The sequence below is a fragment of the Eptesicus fuscus genome, chromosome 13 (genome assembly GCF_027574615.1).
Source record: "Eptesicus fuscus isolate TK198812 chromosome 13, DD_ASM_mEF_20220401, whole genome shotgun sequence".
In the NCBI taxonomy this organism is placed as follows: domain Eukaryota; kingdom Metazoa; phylum Chordata; class Mammalia; order Chiroptera; family Vespertilionidae; genus Eptesicus; species Eptesicus fuscus.
Window position 1 is genome coordinate 78,183,638 of NC_072485.1, and position 16,597 is coordinate 78,200,234.

The window sequence follows — 16,597 nt, forward strand, 5'->3', positions numbered from 1 at the left end:
GCCACTGTAGGTGTTACCTGGCTTGGGGTGTAGACATAACAGAGAGGGAGGCTTTGTGGCTGCCTCCCCTCTTCTAAGCCACCCGCATTCCTGTCCCGGGCTGGAGGGGTTGTCCTGCCCGAGGTTTATGGGGCAGTGGGAAAGCAAGGACTTTGGAGCCAAACAGATCAGGCCTGAGTCCCGGAAGGGTGACCTGGGCAGGCACCTCTCCTCCCTGAGCTGTTTCCTCAATGGGGTGTGGTGAGGGGCATGAGGAGGGCACAAGCCCCAGCACACATGGGACACACAGGGGCTTCATGGAGCCCTGACTTCTGCTCTCCCCTCCTTCCCCCTGCGCCCCACTCTTCCTGAGAAAGGGACCTAGCCCATCACCCCTTGGTCACCCAGGGCAGTAGGTGCTCAGAGGAGGAATGAGGGGAAGGGGCTGGTGCCCAGGGACACAGCCCCCGGTGGAGGGGGCAGTCGGCCTGTGAGACCTGCAGGAACAACCAAGCCCCCTTGTCACAGGAGCTGGCTGCGAGGAGGGAGAGGTCTGTGGACTGACCTCCAGGTCTCCGTGGGAGACGGTTGGGGAAAGACAGGAAAGTGTGAGGGATCTGGGGGTGGTGGGGGGAGGAAATGGCGCATTTCTATTTTTAATAAGGAGGCCCAGCAAGACCCAGGTGTTCACCGGGAAGAATGAGTTGGGGGGTGGGGGGCCTTCCACTCGCTCCTTAAAACACTCTGTTTTATTTACATTGTTAACCAAGAGGGATTCTGCTGTAACTTAGCAAGAGGCACGGCCACACGTCGGCCGTCCCAGTCGATAATGCATTTTGGAGTGGGTGGATGGCCTGGGGGCCCCGAAGCGTGCATTGGGGTGCGAGGTTGGGAGGGGCAGGTCTCCATCCACTCCTGGAAGGGCCGGGACTGCCCCTCCCGTGCGGCCCTCGGGCTCCCAGGCCTCAGCCCCAGAGCGACTGGGGGCCTGCGGGGCGGGGCTCCCAGGCCCGTCCAGGCCCCGCCCCGCGCCCCCCCCGCGCCCCCCGCGCCCCGGCGCCCCCGCGCTCGGGCCTCCAGGCACCGTCGCAGCCTCCTGCCCCGCCCCTCCGCGCGTGACCCAGGCCCCGCCCCTGGCCCCGCCCCGCCCCGCCCCTGGCCCCTCTCCTCTGTCACTTCCTGATTCCCGCTTCCTGCTTCCCAGAGGCTGGGATCCGGAGCCGCCCGAGGCCGGTGCCGCAGTCCCCGGCGCCCCCGGTGAGCGCCGAGGCCGGGGCTGGGGGCGCAGACGGGGGGCGGCGGAGCTGCGGGGGCGGGGCCGCGGGGGGCCCGGGTGGGAGGTCGCGAGTCCGGGGAGCCCTTCCCCTCCGCGGTGCCCCACCCTCGGTCCCAACTCCCCTTGGCCACCCAGCCCCTCCTCTCCTGGGCCGGGGTCCCTGGCAGTCGGGCTCCCGGTTTACCTGGGACCCCGCTCCGAGGCGGCTCAGGGATGCTCTGCGGCTTCCCGACCCCCGCCCAGCCCTGCCAGGCCCCCCGGGCCGGCCTGGGGTCCCTGCACATTCCTGCGGGCTCTGCACGTTCCCTGGGACTCGGCCCTGGGGCCTAGCGCGGCCCCAACAGCGGAGACCTGCCCTACCCCCTCTGTGCGCCCCCCTCATCACCCAGCTCCCGAACCCTGGGCGGAAGGAGCCTGCTGGGAATGGACTGGGACCCGCGGAGAAGCTAAGCCCGCTCTGGCTTTGGCCCTCCGCCCCCTGCTCCCCCCACACATACCAGAGCCAGCGAGGGGCCCAGGGAAGGGTCCTGCCAGGCTCCCAGGGCTCAGCATTCCCTCTTCCCCTGGGGCAGGCAGCCGGGCCTGCACCTGTGACCCCATCCTGCAAGGGGAAACTGAGAGCCAGGCCCCAGTGGCATCCCTCCGCCCCGCTTCAGGCAGCCCTGGGAGGCTGGGGGCTGCTGCGCTGGGTGGGAGCTGACCGGGCCTCTGCACACTGCAGACATGTCCTTCCGAAAGGTGGTTCGGCAGAGCAAATTCCGGCATGTGTTCGGGCAGCCGGTCAAGAATGACCAGTGTTATGAAGACATTCGAGTGTCCCGTGTCACCTGGGACAGCACCTTCTGCGCAGTCAACCCCAAGTTCCTGGCGGTGATTGTGGAGGCCAGCGGTGGGGGCGCCTTCCTGGTGCTCCCCCTCAGCAAGGTGGGGCCCCTGAGGGCTGGGGGAAGGACTGGACATGGCTTGGCCACGCCTACCAGACCCACAGCCACAGCCCACATCTTGCCCATCCCCACACTGCCGGGAAGGTGTCATAATCCACGTTTCTCCCAGAAGGAGAAAGTCTTTTATTGCTACTGAGTCAGGGTCAAGGCCACCAACATTTCCTGCTCACCTGGTGGTGCCCGTGAGGGAGAGGTGGGCCAGGAAGAGCAGTCACGTCTGGGCCACCTGTGGGCCAGGCCAGGTGCATCATTCCTGCTCCGTGGAGGGGAAGCCTGAGGCTTTGGGAGGGGGGGAGCTCGGGAGCCCGGAGTCCTCCCTGACTGTCCCCCCTCGTGCCTGCAGACGGGCCGCATTGACAAGGCCTACCCGACAGTGTGTGGGCACACGGGCCCTGTCCTGGACATCGACTGGTGTCCCCACAACGACGAAGTCATTGCCAGTGGCTCAGAGGACTGCACGGTCATGGTGAGGTGCGGGGCTGTGGTGGGCCCAGGGTCGCAGGTGTGGTTCGAGGCCGCTGGCAGCGTGGCCGAGCGCAGGCCTTAGCTGGCAGCCTCGCCCCTCCCACAGGTGTGGCAGATCCCAGAGAACGGGCTGGTCTCCCCGCTGACGGAGCCGGTGGTGGTGCTGGAGGGTCACACCAAGCGCGTGGGCATCGTTACCTGGCACCCGACGGCCCGCAACGTGCTGCTCAGCGCAGGTCTGCACACTCCCCCGCCCTCGCCCACGTCCTCTCTGCACAGCTCTGGAACCCCCACACCTCCTCCCAGGCCCATCTGAGGGTGCTCCAAGGGGGCCCGGTGGGCTGACGTCCCCCCACCTGGCAGGCTGTGACAACGTGGTGGTCATCTGGAACGTGGGCACGGCGGAGGAGCTGTACCGCCTGGACAGCCTGCACCCCGACCTCATCTACAACGTCAGCTGGAACCGCAATGGCAGCCTCTTCTGCTCCGCGTGCAAGGACAAGAGCGTGCGCATCATCGACCCCCGCCGGGGCACCTTGGTGGCGGTATGTGGCCCTGGAGGCCGAGGGGGGCAGTGAACGGGCCAAGGGGCTCTACTCAGGCGTCGCACTGACCACCGTGACCCCCCACAGGAGCGGGAGAGGGCTCACGAAGGGGCTCGGCCCATGCGGGCCATCTTTCTGGCCGATGGCAAGGTGTTCACCACAGGCTTCAGCCGCATGAGCGAGCGGCAGCTGGCGCTCTGGGACCCGGTGAGTGGCCTGGCTGGCCTGAGGTGGCAGGCTGGAGACTTGGCCCCCCCGGGCGGGGAGGGCGGGAGTCACCCTGGAGAGACCTGCGGTTCCCAGGTTCTCAGCCTAGCACCTGAGGCTCTCCTGTTCCCGCCGCCTGCTCTCAGGCCTCCCCTGTGCCTCCAGCTACCTCCGAGTCTTCGTTCACTTTGTTCCTACCAACTGGAGGGTCTTTCCCTCCTTTGCTTGCCTGCTCCTCCCCAGCTGCCCTTTGAGACCCAGTGCAGAGGCCCCTCCTCCAGGAAGCCGCCCAGCCCTTCCCCTGAAGTGCTCTGTCCACGGCTGTACTCTGTATCCTGATCTCCCAGGGCCCCTGAGACAGGCTGATGCTTCCTGGCACCCCAGCTCCCACGTGGCGGGGATGGTCAGCACTGGCTCAGTGGCCTGGGAGTAGTCCGAAGGCCAGGGAAGTAGGACCCTGGGAGCAGAGGGGAGCCAGGAGGGCGTGGCGGGGCACACTATGTAGGCAAAGGCTTAGAGGTGGGAGAGAACCCACCGGCCTGGTATGGGAGGCCGGCTGGGGCAGCCCCGATGGAGCGCTGGGACATGGAGGGGGGAGGGGAGTGTGGCCTGGCCTGGCCTGACTGCACCCTACCCTCCATGCCAGGCAAACCTCGAAGAACCCATGGCCCTGCAGGAGCTGGATTCAAGCAACGGGGCCCTGTTGCCCTTTTATGACCCTGACACCAGTGTGGTCTACGTGTGCGGCAAGGTGAGGCTGGGCGGCCTGGTGGACAGGGAAGAGGGATGCCCGAGCACTGAGACCTGTTCCCACCCACCCCACAGGGTGACTCCAGCATCCGGTACTTTGAGATCACAGACGAGTCCCCTTACATCCACTTCCTGAACACGTTCACCAGCAAAGAGCCCCAGAGGGGCATGGGCAGCATGCCCAAGCGGGGCCTGGAGGTCAGCAAGTGCGAGATCGCCCGGTAAGAGGGGCCACCTAGGCAGCTGGCTTTGGGGGAGCGGGAGTGGCCTAGGGGCAGGGTTGAGAGGTCAAATTATAGAAGACTGCTTAGGAGGCCCTGGGGTGAGGGAATCAGCCTTGGAGGGGCTAGGTGAGGACTGGAAGTGGGGAGTAGAGGGAGCCAGGAGAACTGGTAGGGGGTTCCATGCACAGCTCCTCCCTCCCTCCCTTTTCCAGGTTCTATAAACTGCATGAGCGCAAGTGTGAGCCCATTGTCATGACTGTGCCAAGAAAGGTGAGGCCACCCAGTTCCCCTGTCCTACCCGGCAGTGTGTGGGCACCCACTCCCTTCTCCAGCAGACAGGCCATGTGGGGTGAGGCCTGCTGGGTGTGGGTGCAGTCAGTGGGCTGGACAAACACCAGTGTGTCCCCAGGTGTTGGGCTGTACTGGGCAGGGGACAAGCCGAGATAAGGGTGAGAGCCAAGGCCCGGCTCTGGATGAACCACAGGAGACAGTCAGGAGGTCTTCTCGTCGGAGGCGGCTGGCAGTGTGGCTGGGGCAGGGCCCTCCAGTGGTGGGCAGTAGGCCAGGCACAGGGCACAGAGCTGTGAATGGAGAGGGGCAGGGAGGCTGGCTGCAGTGGAGGCCCCCAGGAGGAGGGGATCAGGCCACATGTGGCTGCGTCTCAGATGCCCAGCCAAGAGCTTTGGGCGTGTCTCCTCCTTCTCCAGCCAGCATTTGCTGAGTGACCATTCAGTGCCAGGCACGTCCCAGGGAGCCGAGCTGTGAACCAGACTGACAGGGCTGTCGCAGGTGCTCACAGCCCATGGGCACAGCCATGGCGCCTGGAATCCCCCATCCCTGCTTAGGGAGGCTGGGGAAGGCTTCAGAGGGAGCAGTTGGCGGTGTCCAGAAGGGAAGTAAAGGGACAGATTGAGCTTAGACAGGTGGTGACTCAGGGCCAGGCCACTGGGGAATGGGTTGACAGGGTGCAGGCCTGGAGGCCAGGAGAGTGATGAGGAGGTGGCCACCTAGAGTCCAGACAAGAGGACGCTGATGGTGGGCCCCAGCTGATCCCAACCCCCCTCACCCCCTGCCCAGTCGGACCTCTTCCAGGATGATCTGTACCCTGACACGGCAGGGCCCGAGGCGGCCCTGGAGGCGGAGGAGTGGGTGAGCGGGCGGGATGCAGACCCCATCCTCATCTCCCTGCGGGAGGCCTACGTGCCCAGCAAACATCGGGACCTGAAGGTCAGCCGGCGCAACGTGCTATCTGACAGCCGGCCTGCCGCGGCCCCTGGCTCCACTCGCCCGGGGGCCTCCATACCTGCAGCCTCCACCAATACGACCGCCCCCAGCAGCAGCATCGCCGGAGCTGGGGTATGTGCTGGGCGGTCTGGGTGGTGTTGGGAAGGCCCGGTGTGCTGTGTGTGCCTGAACCATTTGCTGTTTATCTCTGAGCCTCAGGCCCCTCCCTGCCTGCTAATGATTGAGGGAGGGCTACAGCTCTGTGACCCCTGACCCCCCCATGTCCCTGCAGGAGGCTGGCAAGCTGGAGGAGGTGATGCAGGAGCTGCGGGCACTCAGAGCACTGGTCAAGGAGCAAGGGGAGCGGATTGGCCGCCTGGAGGAGCAGCTGGGCCGCATGGAGAATGGGGACGCATAGGACCACAGGCCACAGGCCGAACGGATGCCATTCCCACCTCACCTCCTCCTCCTCCTCTACCCCCTCCTCACTCAGCCTCTGCTATCAGGTCACACTGCTGGCTGGCTGTCCCCTGCCCCCTGCTGAGGGCCTCTGGGGCAGGTTCAAGGGCCAGTCCACACCCTGACCCATCCTGTGGCCCAGGCTGGAGCTGCCTGGCTTTTGTCATTGTTACTGTGGAGCATTTTTGTACCAACACAAGCTTATACTCTGAGGGACCATCTCCCCACTCCTACCCAGCCCCCGCTCCCTCCTTGGAGGAGTAGGAGGGATGGGCTCTATATTTTCATTCCAAATAAAATTCTCTTTCTAAAAGCCAGTTTGCCATTCTGCTGCAGGTGGGGCTGGGAGAAGAAAAGGGGACAGATGAGGCCGCAGGGATCATCAACTTGAGAGAGGTCTGGGGGCCGTGAGCATCCCCCACCGTCAGCTTCCCTGAATTCTTCCCTGAAGACTGAGGCAGAAGACATGTGGGAACCTTTAGGGCCATATCCGGCTGAGCTGGCTGCCCACTTCCTCTTGGAGGCCTGGTCACAGGCCCCACAGCCCAGCCCGGCCCAGCGAGAGGCCTGTGCGGGTCAGGGTGGTCCCAAGAGGCTCAAGGGGCCTGTGGCGGAGAGGGCTGGGTGGGGTCTCGTGGGCAGGAAGCGGAAGCGCCAAGTAACCCCTAGCTGTAGCTGAGCGCGCGCGAGCTCACTTCTCACTCGGTACAGCTGGAGCTAGAGGTGGGCACCCAGCGCTGAGAAGCCTGCGGACCCATGGTGAGCGTTGGAGCCCGCTGGGTCCTTGGGTGGGGGTGACAGGTCAGAGGGAGTTAAGGAAGGATTCCCCCAGTGGGGCTAAAAGCAACCGGTCCCGGCAGAGCACAGAACAGAGAGCCGGGACAGGTGTGGGGCAGAAGCTGGGCCTTTCCCTTCGCCTCAGAGCTGGGCCACCCTGGGACTCGGGTTGTGACCCAGACCTGCTTAAAGACCCCCCAAGACCCTCCCCTGCTCTGCTGGTGAGCCTGCCCGGGAGGGAGTCTTGTTTGTACCTCTGCACCCTTCCCCCCAACACCCCCACCTGCCTTGTTCCAACCGCAGGCTTCCTCTGGCAGCTGCACCCGCCTCCCCCAGCCCCTGAGGCCCCCAGGGACAGAAAGTTAAACTGAACGGAAATGCTGTAGCTGGGGCAGTAGCAGAGCTGGGGGGGAAGAGGAGTCTCAGGGACCCCCTTTCTGGGATCTGGCCAAGTGGACAGTAAGCAATTGCCTTGGGACTGGTTCCTCCATCCCAGGCCTCAGGAAAAGCCAGCCCAACACCAACCTGCAGGCTCCCTCCCACCCCCACCCCTGCCGGCCCGGCAGTCTGACAGTCAACCATTTATTGAGCACCTACTATGTGCCAGGAATTTTTTAGGTGCTTGAGCCAGAAAGAACACCGTCTTCCTGCAGTTAATTCTGGTGTGTGTGTGGGGGGGGGGGGGGGGGGGGGGGGATAAACCTAATAAACAAGTAGCATTCCCATTGGGCTAGGAGTGGGGGGTGGGTAGTGGAGCTGGGCTGGGCTGCAGGGATGAGGGCAGGGTGGTGATCCAGGTCAGGTGAGGCCTCATTGAGGTTCTCAGAGCTCAGGTGAGGCGAGCCATGTGGCCGGCAGGAAGCGGAGGAGGGACGGGACATTCCGGCAGAGTCTGCCCTCTGAGCCCCCCACAGAGCAGGCTTATAAGGTGCAGCGGGAGGGAGGTGGACAGGTCTCATAGGGCAAGAGCCTCGTTGACCAAGCAAGAACTTGGGCTTTTCTGCTCCACTGTCCCCATTTTGCCCAAAAGGCAACCGAGGACCCAGTCACCCAGCCTGCCCATGGCCTGGTGATGAGCCCTGCCTGTCTCCCCACAGGACCTGCCCTGTGCCCTCGGGCTTGGGACGCTGCTGGCCCTGCCAGGGGTCCTGGGCTCCGGTGGCCGTGCCAAGGACACCGTGGGCTCCAGCTCCGTCACTGTGGTCCTGCTGCTGCTGCTGCTCCTTCTGCTGGCCACCGGCCTGGCCCTGGCCTGGCGCCGCCTCAGCCGGGACTCCGGAGGCTACTACCACCCGGCCCGCCTGGGAGCTGCGCTGTGGGGCCGCACCCGCCGCTTGCTCTGGGCCAGTCCACCAGGCCGCTGGCTCCGGGCCCGGGCGGAGCTGGAGTCACCAGATGAGGACCCAGAGCAGCAGGAGGACGAGCAGGACGAGGAAGACTACAGCCTTGGTGGTGGCCCGGAGAAGGCCAAGCCCCAGGAAGAGGAGCAGCGGCGTGGAGAGCAGCACAGCCCACAGCACGGCCCAGGGCCCGCACAGGAAGCGCGCGGCCGTGACTCCGGCGACACTGAAGGGGGCCTGGGCCTCAGCTCCAAGGAGCTGCAAGGCTCAGCCGGCAGCGCCGAGGCCCTGCTGAGCGACCTGCACGCCTTTGCTGGCAGCGCCGCCTGGGACGACAGTGCTGGGGCTGCTGGGGGCAAGGGCCTCCATGTCACCGCACTGTAGGGGCCAGCCCTGGGGTCACATCCCGGTCGCTGCGCCTCTGCTTCCCCAGCTGCCCTGACTGGAGACTGCCTGCCCTGGACCTCACTGTCACCTCCACACGGAGAGCCTCAGACTGTCACTCCGCCCCTCAGTTTTGTCCCCAAGGCTGCGCATCTCTGCCCCCTCCAGGAAGGGCACTCATCCCTGGGCCCTGAGCCGCCCTCTGAAATAAAGTCCTCCAGCCCTTGGCCCTGTGGTGGCCCTTCTGTCCCTGAGCAGACGCTCCTCTGGCACGACCTTGCCCACTCCTGCCCCCAGACGGCCAAAGGAAGAGCCAGGTCGGTGCCATGATCTGATCCTTTATTTCTGCGAGCACACAGCTCAGCGGCGGGAGGCCCTCCCCCGCAGCCAGCCCCGGCTCATGATTCGGGGGCATGGCCACTCCCAACAGAGACACGCTCTCACACACACTCACTCCTGTACCCCAACGTCCCCTGGGGTCCTTCTTGGGCTGCAGGGAGGAGCCTCAGTAGCTGGCTTCATCCCTGCCCACCCTCCTAGTGCCCAGGGTGCCCACGGCCCCTCTTGGACTTCTTTTTCCCTGAGGGGGGTCGGATGGGGAGGGGGACAGTGCTCGAGGGTGGTGGTGGTGGCGGTGGTGGCAGGAGAGGAGGTAGAGGGGGCTCCATGGGCTCTGGTGGGCCGGGGCTGGGCCGGAACCCCTCAAAGGGTGAGAACGTCAGGGGGCTGCAGGGGAAACCAAGGCAGAGTCAGCGCCTCCTGGCACCAGGGCAGGAGGGCTGACTTCCCCACCTGCCTGGGTACATAGGCTGTGCGGGCAAGTTCCCCCCAGGCAGCTCCTGCCACAAGGTGTCCCCGAGGTGAATGGGAAGCTGAGGCTAATGCTGGCTAAGAGCCTCAGCCAGGGCAGCCCTGGGCTTGAGGGCAGAGCCACAGCTCGAACTGGCCTCCTGGCCCAGCCCTAGGCTCCCCTCTGCCCTGAGTACCTGATGGGGGTCCGGGGGCTGCTGTTGAGGCGCCTGGGGGAGCGCAGCTTGGGCTGGAAGGAGAAGCCCTCCTTGATGCTGTCCAGGACGGAGGGCGCCACGTACGTGAAGCCCTGGGGGCAGAGGCAGGGCAGGCGATGCTCAGCAGCCACTGCTCCTCAGCCAATCCCGCCCGTGTCCCCAGAACCTGCAGGCCGCCCAGACCATACCAGGAAGGCCTGGTTGGCGCTCTCGCTGAGGGCCGTGTCGTCTGGACTGTCCACTGGTGTCTGCCGCGTGAAGTGGGTGTCAAACTGGCTCACGTCCTCTTCTGACTGCTGTGGGCAGACCCGAGTGGGGAGGGGTCAAGGGGTGTCCAAAATGGGGGTCCTCCACCCACCCCTGGGCCCATGGGCCCACCACTCACCAGACTGGGCCTGAAAGGGGGGTCCACACGGCGGGCCAGGAGATCGTCCCAATTAATGTGCCGGAAAAAGGGGTGCCTCTGTGGGTAGAGCGCCCCCAAACATGCCAACAGTTCACCCCCCTTGGCTCTCTCTCTGCCCTCCAGCACCCCCCCTTATGGTGGTTCCAGACCCACCTGTACATCAGCAGCGTCCCCTGGGCCGCCCCCCATCCGTTGGCTGGGGTTCCGCTTCAGAAACTAGAGGACAGGACAGAGTGAGGGTCTGGGACAGAGGTAGTGCTCGGTGTCCCCGTGTTCCCAGGAGCTGGCTGGGGAGGGGACAGGGAGTGGAGAGGCGGGAGGAGTGGGAGGGGACGGCCTCTGGAGTGTGGTCTCTACCTCCTGACGCTCAGACTTCCAAGGTTTGGTCCAATGGCCCCTTCTCTACGAAGCCTTTACAAAGGCCCATGGTTGCTGGCATCACCCCAGGTGCTTTGGTGGGGACCCAACTCCAATCTGCGTGAGGGCCTACCCGGCCCTGTGCCCCTGGCCGCCTTTTCAATGGAAGAGCGGCTAGCTCATCACGGTTTGCAAATTAGGACGAGGGACTTGGGGTCAGCAGCTGCTCTGCGTCAGAGCTAAGCCCCAAGCTCAGTGTCTGGGACTGCAAAGTGGGGCTCCTCCGTCCCAAAGGCACCCTGCACAGCTGCAGTGCTCTGGCTCCCCACGACCCAGAGGCACTCCGGAGCCCACGCAGGGCCTGGGAAATGAGACGGGCCGGACCAAGGGCAGGAGGGAGCCCACCTTTTTGACGAGGTCCCGGGCATCCGGGGTGAGGTAAGGGGGCAGCGTCAGCTTCCCTTTGATGATCTTGTCCATGGTTTTCTTCCGATTCTCTGCAGTGAAGGGTGGCTGGAGGGGAGGAGGGTGAGAGGAGCCTTGTGGGCCTCCCTCCGGGCCCTGCCCCCGCCCGGGAGAGGGACCTCCTCCTGCCCTCACTCCTGCCCTCCCGAGGAGGCTGGACTTGCCGATCCAGTGAGCATGTCGTACATCAGGGCCCCCAGGCTCCACCAGTCCACCGCCCGGTTGTGGCCGCTGCGCACCAGAATCTCAGGGGCCCTGGAAGCCGGGTAGAACCATCAGTTGTGCCAGGCCCTTCCTGGCTGTCCTCCCGACCCTGGGCCTCGCCAGCTGCCCCTTACATGTACTCAATGGTGCCACAGAAGGTGTGGGTGACGACACCCTCGTGAATGGACTCCTTGCAGAGCCCGAAGTCCGTCAGTTTGATGTGGCCTGAGGAGGCATGTTGGAGGAGTGGTCAGGGCCCCAGGCCACCCCACGGGCTCCTCAGCCCTCCCCGCAGGTTCTGACCGGTGGATACGACTGCACACGCGCACCCTGGCTGTTAAGCATGATGTTCTCGGGTTTGAGGTCCCGGTAGATGATGCCTTGGGAGTGGAGGTGGCCCAGGGCCAGTGTGATCTCTGCCAGGTAGAAACTGCAGACACGGGACAGGGTGAGGGCAAGAGTGACGTGGGGAAGGCAGGCCCTCGCGCTCCCTGGAGCCCCAGGAGAGGCAGGAAGGAGCACCCACCAGGCCGTGTCTTCCAGGAAGATGCCCTCTCGCTCCAAGTGTGTGAAGAGCTCGCCGCCTGCGACACAAACACGTCAGCAGCTGTGTGCTGGGGCCCAGCTCCTTTGCTCTCCGAGTCTTGGTTTCTTCTTGGGGGAGTGGGGCTCACAATTCCCGCCCTACCTGCCTCACAGAGCTGCCGTGGGGTTCAATTCAATTCAGCAAACATCTACCGACGCCTACTCGGTGCCTGGCCCTGTGCTGGGTGAAGCTGGGACAGAGGTAAGAGACCCAGCCATGGCCCTCAGGACGCTCAGTCTAACGGGAGAAGACATGCCAGACGGAGGCGACAGCTCTGAGAGCTTAACCCCAAAACACCTCACAGAGGAGACAAAGGAGGACAAAATCAATCCCCAGGTGAGGGGACAGGAAGGCATGGCAGCAGTGGGACTTAAAGGGGATGCTGAGATGGCACTCAGGGGCTGGAGCTCACAGGGCTCCTGGGTGCAGATGGGGGAGCAGGGAAAGCAGGCCTGGACCGCTCCATGGCGAACAGGAGGCCCCAGGAGAGGCCAGGCCAAGGTCAGGCTGTATCCGGGCAGTTACAGGGAGCCATGAATTCTGAGGAGTGTTGGGAACAATGCCAGGCTCTGAGACGACGACCCTGGGAGTTAATGGAGGAGACACTAGGAGAGGCTGAGCCGGAGTTAAGACACAACTGTGCCCACCCCGTGCCCCTGGAAGAGTGGAGAGGATGGAGGTCATGGCAGAGAATGGCCTAACTGGCTCTGGGACCTGACTGGATGCAGGACACACAGGAGGAAGGAACAGGACATGAAGGGACAGTGGAAATGGAGAACAGCCCTCTAGACTTCTAAACAAACTTCCACATTCCCATCCACCCCCAACACAGGCGAGGGACACAATAGGCATTAGATAGATGTTTGCTGAATGAATGAATGAATGAACGAACGAATAAAGGGATGGACAGAGACTGACAGATGGGTGTGGGGGGCCCCCTAGCTGTCCTACACACCACAGCTCTCCAGGCTTCCCTCAGACCCCCAGACCTCCCTGTGCTGGTTCCCGGGCCCTGCCCATGCCCTCGCCGGGCCCCCTCATACCACTGAGGCACTCGAGGATGAGGTAGAGTTTGCCACCAGTCTGGAAGGCATAGGCCAGTTCCACAATGAAGGGGTGTTTCACCGACTCCAGAATGTTTCGTTCAGCCCGTGTGTGTGCCGTGTCCTTGGCGTTGCGCACAATTTTGGCCTGGAGAGGCAGGAGTCGGTTAGAAGGTGGGTGCCTGGGGCTCCTTCGGTCCCTCCAGCCAGTATCCTTCAGCCACCCTCTCTCAACCTCTAGCGTTTTCTCAACCTCAGCACTGCCGACACGTTGGGCAGGCAGCTCCTTGGTGTGGGGGGCTGCCTTGTGCACTGCAGCGTCCCTGGTCTCTACCCCCTGGGTACCATTGGCACCCTCTCTAGTCATGATTCCAAAATGTGTTCAGGCATTGCCAAATGTCCCCTGGGGCCAAGACTGCCCACGGTCGAGAATTAATGCCCAAACAACACCCAGTCATGTGCTACATGCTGACATTTCAGTCAACAACAAAGCACATCTATGATGGTGGTCCCATAGAGCATAATGAAGCTACAAATTCCTATCTCCTAGCGATGAGGTAAAGTCCTAGCGCAGCCCATTCCCCGAATGTTTGTGGTGATGCTGGTGCAAACAGACCCACTGTGCTGCCAAGTACATCAAAGTATAGCACTGCCCTGGATGGTTTGGCTTGTTGGTTAGAGCATCGGCCCGAGGACTGAAGGGTCGTGGGTTCGATCCCCAGTCAAGGGCATGTGCCTCGGTTGCAGCCTCAATTCCTGGGCCTGGCTGGGGCATGTACGGGAGGCAGCCAATCTATGCATCTCTCTCACATCGGTGTTTCTCCCCCTCCCTCCCTCCCTCCCTCCCTTTCACTCTGTCTAAAAATCAATGGAGAAATATCCTCCGGTGAGGATTTAAAAAAACATGGTACCCACAATTATGTAGAGTACATATTTGCGAACAATAATAAATGACTATGTTACTGACTTATGTATGTGCTATACCAGTGGTTGGCAAACTGCGGCTCTTTGGCCCCTTGAGTGTGGCTCTTCCACAAAATACCACGTGCGGGCGCACTCGTACAGTGCGATTGAATCTTCGTGGCCCATGCGCAGAAGTCGGTTTTCAGCTCTCAGAAGAAATTTCAATCGTTGTGCTGTTGATATTTGGCTCTGTTGTCTAATGAGTTTGCCGACCACTGTGCTATACTATACTTTTTCTCTCTATTTTAGAGGGTGCTCTTTCTACTTATAAAAAAAAAGTTTGCCATACAACAGTCTGCCCTGCGACACCGCAGCAGCCTCATACATCTCATTTACAGCATCTCTGGATTGCATCACTTTCTCTTGTGTTTGACTGAACCTTGTGCTGTTTTGTACAGTAATGTGCTGTACAGGCTGGCAGCCCAGGAGCGACAGGCTCTGCCATATTGTCTGGCGTGCAGCCGGTGAGACCGTCTGGGTTTGTGTAAGTGCACTCTGCGATGTTCGTACGACAATGAGATTGCCTAACACTGCATTGCTCAGAGTGTACGCCCTCATCAGGTGGGGCATGACTGTGATCACAACTGACAACAGACCAGCAAACGCCCAAGACAGGCCTGTCTCCTCCATCATGTTCCCTGCTGTCCTCCCCAAACCTAGTGCAGCACGTGGGGAATGGCAGGTGTGTTGGCTGAACGGATAACTCACCTTCCTCAGGACCTTCATGGCATAGATTTTGCCCAAGTTGGTGCCCTGCACCTTTCGCACCTGGAACACCTGTAGGGCAGGGAAGACAGGATCAACTTCCCTCTCTACACCCTATCTTCAAAAGGCCCCACCCCACCGCCAAAAAACGCCCCACCCTGGCCCTGACCGGTTTGGCTCAGTGGATAGAGCGTCGGCCTGAGAACTGAAGGGTCCCAGGTTCGATTCCGGTCAAGGGCATGTACCTTGGTTGCGGGCACATCCCCAATAGGAGGTGTGCAGGAGGCAGCTGATCGATATTTCTCTCTCATCAATGTTTCTAACGCTCTATTCCTCTCTGTAAAATATCAATAAAATATATATTTTTTTAAAAAACGCCCCACCCTGAAGCACGGGGACCTAGAGGCTGGTGCCCACCTCAGGGTGGGGCAGTAAAGATTTCAAGTCCGATTCTAAAAGGATTTGCCCTCCACCCTTTATGCTTCTACCTCCGAGTTCTGTGGGAGGCTCCGGATTTACAAGCCTCGCTTGTTGGACCCTTTGCTGCAAAGCCTGTGAGGAAGGAGGTGGGGCCAGTACCTTGCCATAGCCCCCCTTGCCCAGCACACGCAGCAGCTCAAAGCAGTGGGGCCCAATGCGCTCGGGGCCGGGGTTCACACTGGTCTCCGTCAGCTCCACCTCCTCATAGTGCCCCACGGGCCTGTGGACACAGGAGGGCGATGGGGGCAAGGCTCCATACTCCCCAGGTTCCCTGTCCCATGCCCTCCTCCCCCAACACGACCATCACTCACTCCAGGCCAGCCGCCCTCAAGTCGGCGAGGGGACACGCGTCCTGTGAGAAACCGAGGGGTCAGAGGCAGGGGAGGTGCCAGGATTCCGCCCCCACAAGCTGGGCTGCTTGGCCCAGGAGAGGAAGGGGACAGGAATGGGAGCTGGCAGGTGACGGGCCAGGACTGGGAGGACAGGACGAGAGCAGAGAAAAGGAAGGATCGCGGGTAGGTCCTGGAAGGCAGGTCGGGGTGACGGTGGGGAAGGAGCTTAACAGGGGCCGGGATCTGAGGAAGATCGGGGTCTGCAGGAGCGGAGTCCACTCATGGGGGGAGCCGGGGCGATCCCATCGCCTGGGTGCTGCGATCGGCTCTGGGATCCAGCCGCGCCCGGGAGGACCACTCACCGCGGGGCTGAACTCTGGCTCGCCCTCGCCCTCGCTGCCTTCCTCCGTCTCCAGGTCCAGGTCAAACACGGCCGCCATGGCGGCGCCGGCCCCGCGGGCCCCTCGGCGCGTACCAGCCGCGCAGTGACTGACAGCCCGGGTCGGGCCTCCACGTTATCTCTCGGCGACGTCGACTGCGGCCGCGCGCGCCGATTACGCAAGGCATCTCCCTCCCTGGAGTCGGCCGCTTTGCCCTAGCGAGGAGAAAATATGGCGTCCGTCGCAAGGCTTCTCGGGAATTGTAGTTCCAGGTTACCAGGATGCCAAAACCTGCGGAACCCTCTGTCGAAACCTTCAGTCTTCCCAGCACAGCTCTCCGGGAGAGGCACCGGGCCGGGCGGCCTGGGAGGCGCCCATCTTGGCTCTTAGAGAGCTTGAATGGGGCGGAGCCGGACGCGCATACAGGTGTGAGTGTAAATAAATGCAATTTCCAGCCCTGTTGAGCCTTTCGCTGCCAAGCTGGCTGGGTGGCGATTGGGCAGGTCACGTCTTCTCTCTGTTCGCCCCTGAAAGGGAGGCGGCTGCATCAGTGTCTCCCTAACGTGCCTCCGTACCTCCGTGTTCTGTCTCCGTGCGTCCGTGTTCCAGGACCCTGCAGGTCAGAGCATTTACTCGGTGACTGCTCCGTGCCCAACTTACTGCCAGGCTTTGTTGCCAGGTTCCTGCCAGAAAGGACTTGTGTCTCATTCATCCACCTGTAAATATAGGCTTGTGTTGGAATTTGCTCTGCTGCCAATTTAAGCACATTTTGTAATCCGGCTACCTGATATGGAATAGGCGCTTAATAAAACTTAGTTAAAAGAATGAATGAATGAATGAATGCATGCATGAACGAACGAACACACCAACCCTGGTCTGTGACTTTAGATTTGGGCATGCATTCTTATTGGATGGGGCTCTGTGGGGGTGAATTGGACCAGATGAGGCCTGGGTGAGTAGATTTAATCTTGTATGTATAGATCTCAGGGGTCTCCGTGCTGGAGGAGGGTCATCTGGTTGGATGTGACCCTGTGGGTGTAATCCCACCCTCAGGAGGCCCTCAAGTTTGGGTGCTGGTGCGGATTCTCCTGGCAG

At 62.3% G+C, this 16,597-nt stretch overlaps 3 protein-coding genes across 4 annotated transcripts; 2 read left to right on the forward strand and 1 right to left on the reverse strand.

Annotated features, from left to right (window-relative positions):
• The first annotated feature begins 1,149 nt into the window (after positions 1-1,149).
• Positions 1,150-6,390, forward strand: CORO1B (coronin 1B). 2 transcript variants are annotated; one of them, XM_054725117.1, is made up of 11 exons: positions 1,150-1,236; positions 1,977-2,179; positions 2,543-2,665; positions 2,771-2,900; positions 3,028-3,209; positions 3,297-3,416; positions 4,063-4,167; positions 4,242-4,387; positions 4,603-4,660; positions 5,468-5,746; positions 5,907-6,390. In XM_054725117.1, the coding sequence occupies exons 2-11, from the start codon at positions 1,979-1,981 to the stop codon at positions 6,030-6,032; spliced, it is 1,470 nt and encodes a 489-aa protein (XP_054581092.1). In that variant the 5' UTR covers positions 1,150-1,236; positions 1,977-1,978; the 3' UTR covers positions 6,033-6,390. The 2 variants fall into 2 exon arrangements, with proteins under 2 accessions (XP_054581092.1, XP_054581091.1); XM_054725116.1 differs by lacking the exons at positions 1,150-1,236; positions 1,977-2,179 and adding an exon at positions 2,188-2,441.
• A 145-nt stretch (positions 6,391-6,535) lies between these two features.
• On the forward strand, positions 6,536-8,801 carry PTPRCAP (protein tyrosine phosphatase receptor type C associated protein). Its single transcript, XM_028153786.2, has 2 exons — positions 6,536-6,832; positions 7,948-8,801. The coding sequence occupies exons 1-2, from the start codon at positions 6,830-6,832 to the stop codon at positions 8,572-8,574; spliced, it is 630 nt and encodes a 209-aa protein (XP_028009587.2). The 5' UTR covers positions 6,536-6,829; the 3' UTR covers positions 8,575-8,801.
• Positions 8,802-8,892: 91 nt separating this feature from the next.
• Positions 8,893-15,641, reverse strand: RPS6KB2 (ribosomal protein S6 kinase B2). The gene is made up of 15 exons (XM_008147029.3): positions 15,485-15,641; positions 15,102-15,142; positions 14,890-15,010; positions 14,314-14,382; positions 12,643-12,790; positions 11,540-11,597; positions 11,343-11,443; positions 11,148-11,238; positions 10,974-11,064; positions 10,750-10,857; positions 10,141-10,203; positions 9,967-10,044; positions 9,770-9,877; positions 9,561-9,673; positions 8,893-9,300 (listed from the first exon to the last, which is right to left on the reverse strand). The coding sequence occupies exons 1-15, from the start codon at positions 15,560-15,562 to the stop codon at positions 9,111-9,113; spliced, it is 1,458 nt and encodes a 485-aa protein (XP_008145251.1). The 5' UTR covers positions 15,563-15,641; the 3' UTR covers positions 8,893-9,110.
• Between the last annotated feature and the right edge of the window lie 956 nt (positions 15,642-16,597).